This window comes from Myzus persicae, unplaced genomic scaffold (genome assembly GCF_001856785.1).
Source record: "Myzus persicae strain clone G006 unplaced genomic scaffold, MPER_G0061.0, whole genome shotgun sequence".
In the NCBI taxonomy this organism is placed as follows: Eukaryota; Metazoa; Arthropoda; class Insecta; order Hemiptera; family Aphididae; genus Myzus; species Myzus persicae.
In genome coordinates, this window is record NW_019101707.1 from 338,011 (window position 1) to 358,100 (window position 20,090).

Genomic DNA, 20,090 nt, shown 5'->3' on the forward strand with positions numbered 1-20,090 from the left:
TTTTATAAAAAATAAATTTGTAAGGCTTATTGAGCTTTTATCTAAAATCCATAGACAAGTATGAGATCCATGTTAAAATCAATAAATAATCAATGTGTGTATGAATGTAATTAGCTATTATAATATAATTTATTGTCAACCCTGTTAAAATAATTTTTAACCCATAACATGTTTTCCAGGCATTTTATTAGAAAATTTTTTTAATTTTTACAAGGCAATAGGTATAGAATAATTTTAAACAGTAAACATATAGGCTAAGAATATCTAATATGACTGGTTAACATTATTTTGATGAAAGGAGTCATCCACAGTTCTCCTAGGTAAGCGAAATAAATACATCTTTTCATCTAAAAAAATAAGAAGACCGAAAGCCAAATAAAACCTAATACATATCAATCAAATGTAATACCAATTGACAAATTTAAGGGTACTTAATTTATTATTCTCAAGTCTTAACAAATCCCACAATCGCACAATCATTTATTAAATTAAATGTATATACAAATTCAATCATCAACCGAATGCAAGATATGACGTAAGTATGCTATTGTTATTCTCGAATTTAATAAAATATTTTGAAATGGCTTAATGCCTACTATGCATCTTGTACGTTTTGACATATTGTTACAAATGACGGTCTGCAGTCATCTATGCGGCATAAATCATTTTTATTTAATGATTATCTGGTTATCGATAGGTACCCTGCTCCTAGTACTCTTTATACATGAAATCCCATACAATACATAGTTATGCAAAACCGTGTTCTCGCTCACAATACCGACGTCTTATAATTTCTTCAATCTGTCCGTTGGACCTTCCGTCCGCCCGTCTGCCCGTCTATCTCTGCGCGTCAATGGCTACAGCAGACTTTTTAACAAGCACTCGGGTATACACGTATACAATGTATACATATACCTAGGTCCTGGTATATGTTATTATTATACGCGATGGTCTGGCGACTTTTCGGTTCACGACTCGAAAACAGGTAAGGGGGGGGGGGAAGCGCACGCGGTTGGGGACTGATAGTGTGTAAAGGAATATAGACGACGGAGGAAGAGGTTAGGCTGAGTGCAGCGGTAGAGGCGGTGCCGGCGGCGGGCGGTTCCCTGGCAAAGTACGTTCGGAGCACCGCCGCCGACGACGACGACGACTACTACTACTACAAATACTAATACTACTACTACTACTACTACTACTACTACTACTACTACGACGACGGTGGCGGCGGCGGCAGCGGCGGCGGCGGACGATCGATCGAACTGCTTTGACCCGGGTGTGACTGCCGTTGCCGGCGTTTTCGCAAGGATATTATTTTATGCATGCGAACGCCCTTTACTTTCAGTTATCATCTTTTCCAAATTACCTCGTCTCACCGTCATCCCTTAACACATACCCAAAAACCGTTCGGAACAATTATTTTTTAATACTTAATGACTACGACGCATTATATAAGTACCTACCCTCGTATATGCTCGTCTTACGTACAACAAAAACAACAACGACGACGACGACGCAGTTCGGTTTATCCTTGAGTGCGTGCCCCGCGAAACGGGCGAGGTCTCAGTTTCCTTTCGTGGATTATCTCTAATATTTTCCAACGTCGACCGCCTATTATACATATACATACGAAGGGCGTATTAACCGTATTAAGTATTGAAATACGCCGTTTTAATTTACGCCGTAAGTAAAGTGAACACGAACTTGTTTTCGCACCGGTTCTATCCCCATTCGATATTTTGTAGGACAGCAGTTCTTAAACTGTGGTCCACGGCCCCCGGGGAGTTGGCGGTGACTCTCGTGCGGAAGTCCCTGGTGTTATCAAGTAGAGCTTTGAAAGTTTTAATTCCATTCCACACAACTTATTTATCCGAAAAAGTCTTCTCCCCGGTTGTTTATATTAAAAACAAGTTTAGAAACCGCATAGAAAACATAGAATCTGAACTACGATTAAAGCTTCCGTGTATTGGGTATACAATATTCAGAATTCTATGTTCGGAATGCAACACCACCCTTTTCATTAAATAATACAAATAAAATATGTGAAATATTTGATTCCTATAGGTACGTAAAGTTAATCGAATTAAACGTAATTATGAAACAAATAATATGGTGGTTTTGTGTACATTCTTATGGGTTTGTAATATTGTCATATTTTTTGCGATAATATGAAATGCACTGTGAACAATTTTGTGTACAAAAAAAAGGTAATTCGAAATAAAATGGAGAAGTTTCCTGCGTACATTAAACGTTAAGAAAGCGCTTGTGATATAGTTTTTCCACTAAAAAAATATTATAGTTCCAGAAATATTTTCATATTTTTTGGAGACCTGTATCTATACGTAATGTCGGATAAAGCCATACCCATATCATACTGGTAGGTGTTATCATCGACAGACAACAATATTACATATATTAATATTAGTGTTATATATTTTGAAAGTGTTACTAAACTAATATATTCATACAAAATGTCCTGTCTGGTATAAGTGTATTACGTTTTTCCCAGAGCGTGCTGTGTACCTTATTTTAATGTTTCGTTTTTAAATTATGCGTTTGAATAAAAACGAATAATTCGTAGCCAAATTCATAATTCGTGTAATGTATGCATGTACACATAATTAGTAGTTATTGGGAGAATGGAAATTGCAGTAAATATATTAAACCGTACGTGTGAAAATTGTCAACCATGATTAATAGATGTTTGCTTACATTGACGGGCGCAAATATTTAACAAAAAAAGATAAAAAGATTTAAAGGAATTGTGTAAACAAATAGCGTCGTCAGCATAAAATTTTAAAATTAAAAAAAATATCATTTAATCTTTTAAACATTTTCCCTGGTATTGATTTTTTTATATGTATATTTAAACAAGATAAAAAACGTGACGACTGTTGAAACAGACAGTTATCTCTTTAGGTATGTATATATTTTTCGTTTTATAAATAATATCACTCAGCAAAGGTAAAATAATGAAATATTCATTATGTCGGTAATTGATTTAATTAACGAAAATACGTTTAATTTTTGTATTTTTTTTTTTAGTTTTATTGCATTTTTTACTGTTGATTAATTGCCGTTATAATAGCAATTAATTTATTACAATTCACTGTATGAAAACGTACTAATATATAATGCATATCATATATTTTATCATAAAATATCATAGTTAGAATTATTTCAATACTACAACATTCAAAACTTTTCCCGTGTCAAATAATTTGTATAGTAGTTATTTTTGGACTTTTCCTATACAGAAATTTCCGTTGAGATAGATCTACTCGTTGTTATAGAATAGTTACTACAGCGATCACATGCGCAATATTATTTAAAAACTTAAACAGCTGAAAAATTGTAATTTTATTCGCAAAATTTATTTTCCACCAATTCAATTCAAATAGTTTCAGAAACTGATGGATACATTTTTCAAAAATAAAAACTTCAATAGTGAACGACCGACCATGGCCGCGAACGCGTTGTCCGCCTTGAGAGAGATCGACGAAGCTCTGCACGACACCGCCAAACCGTGGAACAGTCTGTTCGTCTGGGCCGAAGAACGGAGCGGCATCAGCCGTTTGAAACTGTTCTTCGGAGTCGTTTGCGCCACGTGCATGTTCCTGATCACGGGCAGCACGTGGGCGATGCTGGCGAGTGACCTGCTCGGATTCGCGTATCCCGCTTACGCGACCACCGTGCTGATGATGGAATCCGTCGGACAGTTGCCGTCCGGTGTGGCCAGCCCGCCGACCAACGGCCGCGAGTCCGTATCGCCGGCCAACCGGTGGTTCACGTATTGGTTGCTGTTGGCGGCCACGTTGTCGGTGCAGCATCTGTGCGGGGGCTTGCTGCGGTTGGTGCCGTTCTATTGCCTGATCAAGACCGCGTTTTTTGCCTGGTGCGCAGCACCGATCGAGGCCAATGGTGCCGCGTACGTGTACGCCGTCGTCGTGAGCCGTTATTTCAGCCACGGGCGTTGACCAGCCGCACGAACAGGACAAGTCCATAGCATATTTTGTACGTTTTTTAGTTAAATAAAAATAAAGCCAAACAAAATTTCCACTTGATATTTTTTTTCACCTATAGTCAAATGTTATAACGCCAATCGAAGACAATTAAAAAAGCATAATCTTCTTGAGTGGACGCCACACCCGCATATTTGTTGTCGTCACCATCTTACAAGTGTGTAACATGGACAGCATTTAAGTACAGCTTCATTGGTAATATTAAAGGCAATGGTACAACGGTTATTACGATATTTCGATTATTAAGCAACTTATGAGTAGAATATGTGAAATATTGTGATTTAAAAATGCTCAAAACCCATGTAAAATCTATCGTTAAAAGTCCATACGTACAAACATTGATATGAGATATTAACCTAAAATGTGAAAATAATTCATTCACACTAATATTAAGACCAACAAAGCTAAACGTTTACTGCTGTACTAAAATGTAATATTATGGTACTCACTTGTTATGCTGGAGCCAACAAATGCGGGTGTGCCGTCCTGTGATGATGACAATATCTTACTATTGACTATTGATATTAAAATAAATATAGTTTGACAATGAAAAAAACTAGTCAGTGGTTCATTTTGTTTGGATTTTTTTTTGATTTACTAATAAATGCATTACGCACTATTGTCATAATATATTCATCGACGAAGGCATTGACGATTACTATGAATGTGTACTTAATGACAGAGTTTTTGGCCAGCGCTGCAGGGCGCCGCGGTGGTGCGCCAGAACTGGATTAGAATATAAATTGGACAACCACCGCACCTAAACACCGGAATCAAGTGTGCCTGCGGTCATCGACACTACCACAGCACCGGAACTTGGCGCGATCACTGCAATTGAGTGTTGCTGCACTTTGCACAGTAGCCACCGAACTTGAACTGATCATTTTCAGCCAACTATTTTATGCATACGTATAGAACTCCGCTGCAGGTCTGTGACCGGAAGGGCTTGAATTTATAACCGGGGGAATTTTCAATGGGGGGGGAGACATGTTACGACTTATAAGTCACTATAAATGTTACTGAATTGTGGGAGTAAAACCAAAGATACAAGTAAAGAGGCTTTAGGGGACGAGCATACCAACATTTCTAATTGCTTATAAGTTATAACCATCGTCCACGGTATACGAGTAATGAGTATATGTATAGATATCTTAGCCCGTGCTTATAACTGTAAAATGTGAGAATTGTTAATTGCTATATTTAGTATCATATTATCTTAGTCCGTGCTGAATATTATATTATTACCATTACGCCGTTTGATGCAGCAGTTGACAACTCATACACACACATTGACTGGCAAGTACTTATCAAGATTTCATAACGTTTTTCTCGTGCTCTGTATAGTTAATACATCTTATTGTAAATAATGGCAAAGAACATCGTGACCTACGTATCGTAAAGGTGATAATATTAAAGGGGGGATTAACCCCTAATCTCCACTCCCCTGAACCCGGCACGACCTTATTATTGCAGTTTTTTATGCATTTTGATAGATATAATATAGGTTTAATGTTGTTATTAACTAAAAATTGTTAAACAAATTAAAAATAAATCTTTATCAGGTTTGATAAGATATCTTAAATATCTTAAATAGTTATCAATTCCATCAATTCAAATATTTTTAATTTTCAAAAAATAAGTAATGTTAATGTACAAATCCCAGTAAAAGCACTTGTAAATACTAAAAAGTATTGACAGTATTGTTAACGAAAACTAAAATATTTCTACTGCATATTTTGATAAAATCTTCGTGGTGGGGGTTTCGGTTATTGAAATTATATGTTCCTCGGTGTTATGTCTAGATGATTTTTTCCATCTCATTATGTCCATGTAATAATGTCTTAAAAACATTGTATGTGCCTACATAAATGGTTATTCATATTATGTATGAACTATTTATCTGAATGAGGTCACCGCTATTACCTAGATTGGTGTTAATTTATGCATATAATATTGCATAATCTTCTAGTGACATCGGAATGTTTGATATTGGTCTACCACCTATGTTTCAATGAATATTTACCATTTGCAATAGATAAATATTTTTTCCTAATCAATTGAGTAATTTTAAAATCCTTGATGGTATTATGAACATTTCTGCGAGCAACATTTGTTCTAGATGGGACATGACAATTTTATTATTCGGTTTGTCTCTATTCCAAATAGATCAAGTATGATATTTTTACGCATTTGCTTTGCGAAACAGTGAATACAAATATATTTACAACTTTACGAGTATTATTACTGCTGTTATATTTTATGATACCTGTATTGTTTGTAATATATATTATAATAAAAAAACATTTTATAGATTAAAAAATAAGTGGAATATTTAACTTAAGCCGTGGATTTTTGAATTAGTGAATAAAATGCCTATTGACATTTGAATAGAACTGTAATTTATTTATCGTACACATTTAAAAGAGCGCATTATTTTTAATGGACTTAATTGTTGCCGACATAACAATGTAGACACGATGTCTAGAAACCATAGTTGAAAGTGTTGAAACTGTTTTCATAGTATTAATAACAAGTATAAAACAAAAAAATGACCAATACATGGTAAATCAGTGTGTTACTAATTTTAACAGACAGGTTACTTTAATCTTCCTCGGAGGCGTCATAAAAGATTTTCGTAAATTTATACCGTTTTCCCCAAAGTCATTTTTCCACCCAAGCTATCAAGGTCGTTCTCTAGGTACATCCATGATACATTTACTCATTTATGCACTCTTAATAATACAATTTGCCATTTGGGAGCTTAATTAAAATAATGACAGTCTAGGGATAACCTGATATTTTAAAACAAATGGTTTTTTAAACAATTTGTCACTTCATGCTCAGACACTAATATGTCATTATTGTGTCTGTAAAAAATACTCATTGCCTAACATATGATTTTTTTATTAATTATTTTTATATAAGTTGTAAATTTAACAGTTACTATTAATTATCTACAATCGACCGAAATCTTTCAATTAACATTAAATATACTAATAAGTAATTAACACAAGAATACGACTATAATAATAGTTTCATAATCATCGATATAAATGAAAAATCACCAACTTATAGTTTCAATAAATATATAGAAGTTTCGTAGTTAAGTATGTACAAGAATAGTAGTTCTAACTTCTAACTATTGTTAATAATTTTCAATTGAATAGCCTAATACACTTAAATAAATGATAGGTATTATACGTGCATACGTAATAATTTAATAGTGTTTATTTTGATAGGTATAATATAAAAATATAAAAGAAAAATAGTATGTAGAATCAATTTTATTTTTTTTTTCTAAAAATTAAAAGTATATTAAAAATAAATCGAATTTATATCAAAATCCTAATAGGTATACGTTAAAATATAATCCGTATAAATTAATTAGGTTAAATAATGTTTATACCTTTACTTTAGAATTTTATGTTAAAAACTGTATATTTTTTTGGATAGTGTTAAAAATTTAATTAAAACTGAATAGATCTCATTTATACATCGTAATTAATGTATATAATGTTAATATTAATGCAAAATTATAACAAGATGTCCCACATGAAGTCAATTATTTTTGTGATGATACTATGATAGTAAGGGTAAGCTTCATAGACTTACATACTATATAAATTAGTACCTAAGTAATTTTGAGAACCCTGTTTTTGGAAAATATGGGTAATTATTTATACATTTTTCTTGATTGTTTCACATTCATTAATTAGACGTATTTTTTTTCAGACATAATATATATTTAATTTTTTGGTTTACAGTTTTAACTTTTAATTTCCTCTCATATTTTTCTAGATTTTTAATTTGTATAAAAGTCTCGATATTTTATCACAATAAATAAAGTAAATGTTCATTTCTACTTAGAATAATTAAAATCTATTTTTAATATTAGATGCTTTGGTACTTTTTTATAATATATTACAGCTTGAAATTTAACACATTAACAATTTAAATACAATAAGTTTATCGTTTACCATAAATATATCGCTGTTATATTTATAAAATATTTTATTTAATACTAACAATATTTAATAATTTATCAAACTGTTATTTAATATCAATTAAATATTTGTTTTAAAAGTACTTGTCATGTTACAAGTTTCATTATTCATAATTTGATGTTGAAAAGTTTATAAAATCGTAAAATGTTAAGTGTATAATATAAACGTTCTAAAGATTACATTTTTTCAAAGTCTACAATTAATTAAATTTGTGAACAAAAATAAGTAGGTACCTACTTGAATGTAATATAATATTATATTATAATTTCAAAATATCTGTTATTTTTCATCTATAATATTAAATGTAAATGTTGAATACAATTACAAGTGGAGAATCATTAGAGTCAATATTAAATTTGATTCAAAAAGGAGGAATTATTAAACTGTAAAAATGAAGTAATAAATGTTTGCTGCTATAAATGAGAAGTATATAAAATAATCATAATTTTGCAAATATTTTTCACATGAAAAATCAAAACTCAATAAGTGATTATATAAAATGTACATAAAAATTCTATAAAACAGACAGTAGTAGAACTTAATACTTATATAGTATTTAATTAGCTATAAAGGTACAGACGGTACAGTTGGCCGTTCATGCACTTAAACATGGACTTCAATAATGATTATAATATTATACATGAAATTTCGAGGTATCTATACATATTGTGAATTTTACGAATTTTAAACGATAACAAACAGTGTAATTTAAAATATTTTATTATATATCTATTTTAGTTCATGAATGATTTAATTTTTTAATCTTTTTTTTTTCAAAATAATTTCCCTTATTCAAATGTTTTTCATTTGATTTTGTCTCGAGTTTTAACTTTGAAGGGCCTAGGGTAGAAGTACTTGATATCAGTGTCTCCCTCCGTGTTCATCGAGTGTATATTGTAGGTTTTGATGGCTTTTTTATTTCACCCTTTACCGTTCTTCCCCTTTTCAGTCACTATATTTCTCTTGCATGATAAAACGACTCGTTCGCGTGTTATCGTCAGCTTGTCTCACCGGAAGCGTGGTTACGTCGCCTTTACACTGTCGTCCTAGACCACTTTTCAGTAGTTCTCGACTAATCGTACAACCTGATAATGGTCAAACGTGTCCTTAAAATTGCGTTGTATACATATATTTTGCAATACAAGTAAATTCAGAAATTTAGACGTATTTGTGTGCGTGTGAATGTTTATAAGAAGACCCTGAAGCAGTTTTGGCGGGGAGTGCCAACGAAAAAGCGCTTCACTATATTTTCACTATAGTTAATGTCCTAGTATCGATTTTGGTGCGTGGTTGACTCAGGCAGCCGGTCGACTGGCGAGTGGGTGGTGCGCGGGAGGAGATGCCAAAAGATAGGGTGGCTGGTGGTGGGTGGTGGGATGGATAAAATTCTGGCAACAAAGGGGCTTCTTTTACCAGGTCCGCGCAAAAGGCTTCTCTCTCTTTCTCCATTTCTCTTTCTCTTTCTCTCTCTATCTATCTCCCGCTCTCTTCCGCCATCTCTTTATCACTGTTTCTCGTTCACCCCAAGACACTAGCGGGCTCGTGTTTCCAAACCCGCATTAATGGTTATGTTGGCTAAAAGCACTTCAGAGAAATTTGCCACACATGCAGAAGTACAATTTCGGACATATAATGGAAAAGTTGGAAAAAGATTAAAGTCGGAATGTAACGCAGTGTTAATTAAACAGGGGTTAACCCCTCCCACTATACACCAAAAACAAACTGCGACAACTGCTTATTGCTATATTCATCCACTCAAAATGTATATTACGGACAATATAATATGACGGTTTAAAATTATTATGTAAACGACTAATGGAGATTCATTTTGTCGAGTAGGTACTTTGTATTGTACTATATTGATGAGATATCAAATGATACCAGGCGTTATTTTTTTATATTTATATCAACAAAATTAAGTGATTGTAGATCTTTAACAATGAGCAGTAAACCTATTAAAATAAAATTACTGTTCCAACATATTAAAAAAAAAATAACTTTAATAATTAATATTATATATTAACTATAATTTACTTTATTCATTTTTTTAGTAAATCGTGTTGAACAATTTTTTTAAACTGTAAGCATTCATAAAAATATTTTAATAATAATATTGTTAACTGTTTATAAATGCAATTTACTTGATGAAATGAATTAATGGAGTTTAGTTAAAAATTATTTTAATAAATAATTAGTTGTGTAAGTGTTAACTTTTTGAGATTCATTATGGTTCAAATCAATCGTTTTTAAGTAAAAATAACTGAACAATTTTTCTGCAATACCAAATACCAAATTCATGTAGTAGACTTATGTTTGATTTCTAAATTTGGAAACTATTTTAATTAATTTTTTATAGCTTTTCGAATCATTGAATCAAAACATTGATAACTTATGTTACATAAGCGTTATGTTCAAAAAACAGTATTCAAAAAATTGTCTATACTTTTTAAATGTTCGCTTTTGTTAGTTGTATTGTATGAAATTAATAATTTAAATTAGAAAATAATGAAATCTCTAGTCCTTGAACCCCCACGGGTCAGCATGTTGATTTTAGGGGGTCCATGATTGTGTAGTACTGGAGTGATATTTTTATTTTATTTTAGTGAAATTGTTAAATTCTTAGTGGTTTGAAACTCCAAGTATTTTGTATAATCACTATTGAAAGTCGATTATCGCAATAAAGGTCGAAAATTAATTTATTATATATATCCATATATTATTCACATTGGTTTTTTTCTCCCCATTGCCGTATAAAATATTTTGCGTACGAAAGTTAACTATGAACTAATAACCATAATGTATGAGTGGTTAAAATCTGGTACACTAAAAAGGCCTATGAGTGACACTGTAGAATATAATACCATTAATGATATGAATTAAGTTCAAGTAAGTAACTCATGCATTTATTTATCAAAAAAACTATTCTAATTATTAACCCGTCGTTGGGCGCGTGCATATGTATTGCGCTAATTGTATTTTATATATTTATTTTAGTCTATTAATCAACCTAGTAGCTCATACTCAAATCGCTGTATTGCAGGCCCGAAATTTACCGTAGTAACTAAGTGAAAAGTATAACACTGAATGTTTACAATTAGGGTTCATATTTGCTGAGACTGAAGACGAACCAAAACCACAGAGTATTATTTGCTTGGAGATCTTGTCCGATAGGAGTATTAAACGTTGCAAACTAGAAATAGAGTCTGTACAACGATTAATCTAATTACTTATTAAGATATAAATAGGTATTTAAAACAATTGGGAGATCACTATTTTGTATTGAAGATTTCGAGTATTTTCGCTACAACTTACATACATAATGGAAATGTATAAAATCGTATGATAATTTAGTAAATAATAGTACCCAAGACAAATTATAAATTTTTCTTTTTACTAAAAATAATACTTGCTCATTTGTTTTTTTTTTTGTCAATCTTTACATTGATATGCTTAGATAGTTCACACATCACGTTTTTTAAAGGTGCATACAAGTTAAATATAAAACCCCATATAGGTACGTATAACGTTGCCAACGGATATAACAGTAATGTTAAACTTGGCGCTGTGTGTTAAAACGTCGAGTACACGCCATACACCGTTAATATCGCTTTATAGTTTGTTGGCGATGAAGTTTAGGTGGTTACAGAGTTTCACCGCAAAGTTTTGGCTCTACATATTGATCTCAATGGTGTTTTTCATCGTAAACGTAGCCCACTAATACATCCTAAATGTTTTAATGTCCCAAATGAAGAATACGAAAATGGTATTTCAATTAATTGATTTCATCTTCAAAAACGATTTTTGTTTACGAATCAATAGTTACATGATATTTTCTTAATACATGGTTATTCAGTTAAATTAAATGAAATTTCCAATTATCGGTACTTATATTAATGTATTATAGAACATATAGTTGTTATTTATTAAATATCAGTTCAGCTGTTAAAATATGATTCGACGAATACCATTAACATTTATATTTAGGTACATGCGAATATTCAATTCATACAAAAATCATGACTTTAGAAATCTATACAATTTGACACAGTGAAGAAATTAATATAATACCCACCTACAGTTTGAAGCTATTACAATGTATAGTTCTATATTTTATAAATATATATTTTTTTGTTTTTAAAATTGAATACTGAAAAATAAGTTTAATTTCGAGAACAATTGACCATGTTAAATTATTTTAAACTTTACGACTTAATTAATTTTAACAATTGTTTTAAGAAATCGTGTACTCACATTAAAATAAAAACACATAAGAGACTACGTGACCTGAAAAGTTCTATAATTATTCATTGATTTTTAAAAGTATTTGTAATAATTAAAACCAATTGAAAAGCTTACATTTTTCTTGCACAATAATGTTAAATTGTTTATTATTATGCATCTGAAAATTATTCAGTTCAAATAATAAATGTATGCTGGTGTCCTAAAAGCAGGCAACTTTAGGTGTGGACAAAATTTAACGTACAGTATAGCATGTAATATACTAACACTAATATTATTATTAAAATGGTGGTCAAAATGATATTAATCTGTATATAATTTCAGTTGGTATTTAGTTTCTTAAACATAATTGTTAATAATACTTCTTAATCATCATAAACTTAACAGTGTTCCTCAAACTTTGATTTAGTTATAACACTAATAGCAGACTTAAGAATACAGCTAAATCATTACCGTTCTGCATTTCCGAAATTCATCCTGAATATGTACCTATCAGCCTTCATAATATCATCAAATCTGAATCAAGGAAAATATTTCCACATAAAACGTGTTGTTAACAAAGTACAATAACGTAAGTAACAAAAGTGAAGCTGTCTATAATATAAATAGTTGTTAACTACCTATACCTCCAGCCTTTCAGATAAAATATGGTATGTGATAATTCGTTGTGCACTTTTAAGTTTTCAGACGTATTCATTATATAATACAGACTAGTCGAACTGGACAAATTCGTTTTCACCCCGTGATTAGATTCAAATTATACAGGCAGAAAAAATGTTTTTTTGGAAATAAAAAGGCGTGTTTGATTTGTTTGTGTGTGTGAGTGTGTGTGTGTGTGTGTGTGTGTGTGTGTGTGTGTGTGTGTGTGTGTGTGTGTGTGTGTGTGTGTGTGTGTGTGTGTTCAATGTTTGCAGGGTACCAAAACGTGCTATGAACACTGTATTATTTTGTAGGATATATTGTGTATCGCGGGACTGACAGTGAACACGTATAGAATAATGACGGCTTACAAACATCCGAGACGAATCATTGGTGGGTTTATTTATAGTTGGGGATGAAGTGTTTTAATGAAATATTTATAGTACCAAACTACCGAATACGATAGTTTCAGACGCTCACGTTTGGTGCACGAACAAATAAGTAGTATAAAAACTACCATTTCGTTATTACTCATAAACACAACAAATTGTCATCGGAAACCTTTGTTATTAAAACGTAGCTTACCTACTATTTAAACATTTCAAATGCTTTGGTCTTGACTTTTGAGTTAAATTATTTTAACTTAAATATCTTATAACATTAAACTTAGTTATTTTCGAGTTATTGCGTATATTTTAACTTTATATATAGATTGTCAGTTATTTGCAATTAAAGTAGATTTTAAACATTATTAAAAGTTGATAAATATTTTAAACACACTTATTGTAATTTTAATGTCCTTTATAATTAATATTTTTAAATATGCAATGCATTTTTTAGCAAAGAGTTTCAATTCATCAAGTATTATAAAAAGACTACAGTTATAAGTTATCCGATTACAATGTACAGTTATTTTATACATAATACTCGAAACTTGAAAGCTTTGAAACAATAGTATAATCCATTTTTTAAATATATTCGTTTTGAGTAAATCGATATTTAAAAAATTCTAAAATACCTATTTCACCAGATTGGAGTATTAGATTTATTACCTTTTGACTTTTTCAAAACATTATTTCTCCGTTAGATAATTAAATATTAAGAATCATCTTTTTTTTAAATTAAGATGTTCAAAATGTCAAAAAAGGAATCGTGGAAAAAAGATAGGTATCCGCTCAAAGACCCATTAAAAAATTATGAAGTACCCATTGGAAATCATTAGCAGATTGGAAATAGTATTTACATTGTACCAGATACCTAATACCTATACCTAGTACCTACTCTTTATACATTTTTAAATAAAAGCTTAATTGCATAAACAGATTATTATGCTATATCCTGTCCTTATGTGTTTCCGCACTAAATTTTGGTTTTAATTGAGGATTAGATATGTTTATAGTTGATGCGTAGAAAGAGATTGATGCGTAGATTCTCAGCACATTTAAAGAATTTAATCCATCCTACACCATATGAAACTTCAAGAATGCCATTTATTTTATAGGACAAATTGTATTTAAGCATTCTTAAATAATATACTCATACCCGTATGTGTATAAGTATGTGTACCAACTAAAATATAATAATTAAAAACAAAAAACAAAAAACAAAAAAAGTGGTCATGTGGGTAACTGCTCTTCTGTACAGTTATGGCAGTCGAGTGTACCTCGTCATTGAATAGGTAACAATAATGGTATAATGGATGTGTTAAATTTTAATTAATGATTCATCATTGCATACGAAAAATGATTCTGAGCAGTCTGTCAGCCCATATAACTAAGTATATTTTATATTGCTAATATAGATAGTAATTTATTGTAATATTGCCAATACAGAATAAATAGACAATAGCTTAAAATTAAAATAAACATTTTTAAAATGCAACTGTATAGTAAAATAAAACAATATACATAAAAATGTTAAGTCCCCACGAAAATGACTGAATTATTTGACCTTCAAATGACTACAGCAGAAATTAAGACAGTTTATTTTTTAGATTTTAGACTTATGTAGAACCAATGAACCATGTATCAAATTGTCAAGCCTAAGGTACAATGATCGAACATTTAATAATGCGAAATTATTTTTTAAATTTTCATGATATCATCATTATTCGAACTGCAAACGTTTATTTATTAATGTTGTGTAAAATAAATCTGAATATTTTGAAAATATTTATCGAAAATAGAATATGATAATTTAATTAATAGTAAAAATAGTGAAATGTTGCACATTTCTATGATTAATACTCTCTGAATTAAATTTTAAAAAAATTTCTTGTATAAAAATTTGTAGTATTATAATGTATTTGAAAGAACAAAATAAAATAAAATGATTTTATCAAAAACTGGTTTTGCATTGTTTAAAATTACTGCTTTTTTCCAATTATTCAGGTATAATTACTGGTTACTTTTCGATTTCAACTCCTCAAATTATATTTGTTGTGTTCTATTTAAACCTGAACAATTTATAATTTGAACTCCATAAAGGAAAATAACAATATTGCAGTATAGTTAAATAATTTTAAAAAAACATAAATAAACTGAAAGCTGAACAAATAAAAAAACTGCACTTCAATATTACGCAGATTAATACTGAACACAGTTATTATTTATTTAAATAATAACGAAAAAATGTATTTAATTTTAATTGTCAATGAAACTACATTTTCTAAACCATTGTAGCGTTCCATTTTTACATAAAACGTAATACGAAGGGTTTATTAGGGTCTGTTTCCGTATTAGTACAAAACGAGGATCCGAAACGTAGACTGAACTTTGTGATGTTACAATGATTACTCCACGCATTTTGGCATTTAATCTGCTAGCAACTTCTAATACAAAGAACGTAGCTGGTATTTGTGATTGTGCGTACTGCGTGTCACATACATTTTGAAAGGTGTAGGTACAACGCCATTGTATGCGTGTATTGTTGTGAAGAAAATTATGGTTTATCATTTTAAAAACAGTTAGAATATTTATCTTCATTTAAATAATAATATGGATTGATCTCCAATGAAAATACAATTTGAATTGTTATTAAAAACAATATTATATGCAAATTATTTGAACTGTGGAGTGTGGATATCAAACAAATTTAATAGGTGATATGTGCCTAGCTCTTCTAGCTAAATTTATTTTTTGAATAATTAAAATGCATATGATACATCGCATATTTAAGTAAACATACAAAGTTTGGAAGACTTAAACTGGATCAAGCGTTCCATTAGTTAAATTAATTTTGATAGTTCTTAACTTCTAGCTCTTACGATTTCAATCTAAACAAAATTGGTTAAAAATGTGTTGCTTCGTGTAATTATTAATATCTATTTAAAAAATAACAATAGATTAAAACTTTTGTATTGATTTACTTTTGAAGCCTATTCAATATTTCAATTTATTCAATGTATACAAATATACTTGATTTAATCACTAAATATCATCAGTACTACAGCGGACTTTCAATCGATTGATATGCTGTGGTTGGTATAATATTACTTAGCTATCACATTACACCCCCCCCCCCCCCCCCCCCCGAAACATATTAACTCTACATATATATTTACATAGAAATAAACAGAAGAAGTGATACCTCCACACTTCCTATTATCCCTTACTACAAGTCTCACTCGCTCTCCCCCCCCCCCCAACACCCTTATAAAACAAAGGATTACTTGTCATCACTCAGAATATAAAATCTTTTCTGAGTTTTAAGATATTGATAAAATGATAAAAGATAATAACAATAAATAAATAATTTTTATTTTCAGTATTTCAAAACCAATACATTCATTTTGGCTCAAAATTTTAAAAAGATTTATTTATAAAAACGTAAATTTAAAAAAAAAAATAGAGTAACAGAGGGGTATATGTAGATAATGAACATTATACTTTCTGTCTATTTAACAATAGTTGACAATATCAGTTCCCCAAAGAGACTCCCCCGGGAACATTTTCGAAAGTTTTAGACATTATTTCAAAATTGTATTTACTATTTAAATAAGATTTCAATTATGTCAGATAATATCCGAATACAGCGAACATTCGATTGGATAAATAGTATTAACTAGTTAAAATTAATGAATTATGTAAGCTTGGCAATATTATATTCTGAGGTAACAGAAATTGTAAGATTTAATCCAATCATTATGGCAAATTTAATATGATGAGAAGTATTTAAGAACTAATAAAACGGGGTCTCGTTATTTTTTATTCACTCAAAGTATTTGAACCCATTTCACTAGGTAATTAGGTAATTATAAAAACGTACCTATTCATTCGGATCTGATGAGTTTATGACTTTAAGAGTGTTATGAATTATGATTGTGAGTTTATAATCCAATACTCAAATCTGTGATGGTTGTATAATTATATTAAATTAATTGTAAATTCTTAAAAGACATTAACTCTGTTGATCAAAGTAAATAAATTTTCAGATTACAAAATTAGTGTTTTAATAATATTATCGATATGAAAAACCTTGATTGATTAATTAATCATTATCCTAAAAACAGTAATTATACATTACGGGTACTTAATTTCTTCATTGTTTCGTTAATTTAAAAAAAATAGTATTTCTATTATGAATATTCCATAATAAAAGAACAGTTAATAAACAGATATTTTTCAGAATTTATATAATTTATGTAAATTTAGAAACAAAACAAAATTAATTGAAATAAAAATGATTAAGCCTTTATAAGAATAAAATTAGCAAATTCATACAAGATAGAGAATTTAAAATTTTTCTATTTTATAAAATAAGACATTTTTTAATGAAAATAAATGTATTCATTTTGTGTAACATGTTTCATTCAAAATAAGTAAACCAATTTTAAATAATACACTTCTGTAACAAAAGTATAGAGGTTCCAGGGTGTGGAAATTCTATCCTCTTTTATTATTATGGTGAATACCTACAAGTAATGTAATTTTATCTATGAATTGGTTTTCATACAAAATGGTCCTTTAAAAATTCTCTTTACACTACTGAACATATTGCCCCAATCGTTGTACATATCTAATATTATATATTATATCTACGACTATAATGCTCATACGGTTTCGTAATAAAATTTACTATAGTTTTCTTAAACGAGTATAAAGTTTTTCTTTTTAGGTTTCAGATTTGTATTTGGAATATATATAAGATTGATTTCTTATAATACAAAATTTAAACATTTGATCGGTTTGTTACTGTCTATATTTGAACACGTTTAGAAATAACCATTCAAGTATAAAACACAATAAACACATAACTATTTATACACAGTTGTTTAAAACGTTGCTCATAATTTATTAACACGAACACGAGTGTTTCATAGATATTTACCGGTTAGTATTTTATATTGATTTCCAGCAGTAGTATCTGATTATCTGAATATTTATTAAATATTATCATTACATAATATTCAGCTGAAAAACATTAGTACCTATTACATCTTTTTATTACGTTTATCTATTCAATATTAAAGACGGAAATTGAATTTATGTTGAATTGAATAATTGGTGTTTATACCTACCGCGTACCGGAATATTCTCTAGACGTCAAGATTTCCGGAGTTTCGTAGTGGTAGTGAATATGAGTTACACCCTATTTAGTAATTTGATTTAACCGTTTCGATGCCGTCGTCGCAAGTTAAAGCTTATGATAAATGGGATTTCGCAAATGGAATACGTTTAAATGTTATAATTGTGAGATTTTACACGATCATAGGTATTTGTACTTCAATTCCGCTGATAACGTAAATACCGAGTGAGGGTTAAGTTTCTACCCCCCCCCCTCTTCAAACTCTCCTTTTGCTTCTGTTCCATAAATAAAACCACGTTGATACTACTAAAACGTTAGTTATGTCATTAACAAATCACTACCTATTGTCGATTATAAACTACTACTACCGATACTACGCTATCGCTATAATTCCCTGAACAACTACAATTTCTACTATTTCTAGGTGCTATTACTACGATACTACTATAATTACTACCGCTACTTGCACTACTAATAATAACGATACTAATGCTTGTGGTACACTGGTACTACCACTTTTACTCCTACCAGTATCATACACCTTGGTATTCAACGACCCCCCCACCCACTGCCCACCCTATAAAGTGGAATTTTGTGTACCTCGGATGAACTGTGAACAGACGAAGAACACGGCCATCAGTAGTCCAACGGAAGTGTTCATGTTTTTACTGCGGCCTTTGGCACTTGTACGGTGGTCGCAATCCTCTCCGTCGTCCTCGCAGTAACTTTAATAGCTGTAGTGAAAAAGACTTTTATGGCCTTGTCACGTTGCATTTTCGTTCACGCGTCCCACGTAACGCAGCACTTCATATCGTCCAAAACAATACGTCGCGCCCGCTGCCGCCGCCAGCACCGTCGCCGTGAAAGAACACGGTTACCAGCGGTTGGTTAGGGGTGGTGAGGGGTGGACAAGTGTAGGCCGGAAAAGACCGCTCGCGCTCTTCTTACCGCCGCGACGCGTCACGTCCACTCGACGTGATAGTGGCGGTGATGGCGGTGGTGATGATGGTAGTGGCGATCACCGCAGCACCGGCAGCAACAGCAGGAGACGTGGCCGTTGCCGTCATCTCGGGACGACTACGAAACGCGCGGATCAGAAGCGGCCGTGGTCCGGACGGCGGTCCGGCGACGGCGGCGGTCGTCGTGCACCGATTCCGACGACGGTGACGCGGATCGCGGGCATGACGGGGGAGACCACCTGCACCACCGGCCGACGTTAGACCTTGAAAAACCAATTTCGAAGACAACTACGGCGGTGGTAAAAATCGTAGGGATAACACCAACGAAGACGGCGAAGACCACAGCGACGGTTCAAAAAAAAAAAAACCCAAAACAAATACCGAACGTGGAAAACGAAAACTAAAAAAATTCGTACAGTGTTTCTGCAGAAAACGAACGTCGCGCACACCACACACAATACTGCTGCTGCGTGTACTACGGACCCTCAACGTGTGCGCGCGCTTGTGTATGTGTGTGTGTGTTTTTGTTCGCGTGTGTGTGTTGGGTGTGTGTATTACCGCTTACGTTGTGCGCGAGCGCGGCACTGTGTGTGTGTGTGTGTGTGTGTGTGTGTGTGTGTGTCGTGTGGGTGCGTGCGTGTGTGGGTGCGTAGTATAGCGCGAAACGATAGCGCGCTGCACGCCGGTTACCGGTACGCATATAT

General features: G+C 31.6%; 2 protein-coding genes across 2 annotated transcripts in view; one reads left to right on the forward strand and one right to left on the reverse strand.

Moving 5' to 3' along the window:
• The window catches only part of LOC111030190 (acetylcholine receptor subunit beta-like 1), a 72,246-nt gene extending 52,359 nt beyond the window's left edge, over positions 1-19,887 (reverse strand). Inside the window, exon 1 of the mRNA XM_022309582.1 lies at positions 19,028-19,887. Coding sequence (XP_022165274.1) covers positions 19,028-19,088 — 61 coding nt within the window. The 5' untranslated portion in view covers positions 19,089-19,887. The remainder of the gene's footprint in view (positions 1-19,027) is intronic.
• Positions 3,172-5,548, forward strand: LOC111030192 (receptor expression-enhancing protein 5-like). Its single transcript, XM_022309583.1, has one exon. It carries the CDS (start codon positions 3,411-3,413, stop codon positions 3,972-3,974), a length of 564 nt encoding a protein of 187 aa, XP_022165275.1. The 5' UTR covers positions 3,172-3,410; the 3' UTR covers positions 3,975-5,548.
• Positions 19,888-20,090: the final 203 nt, after the last annotated feature.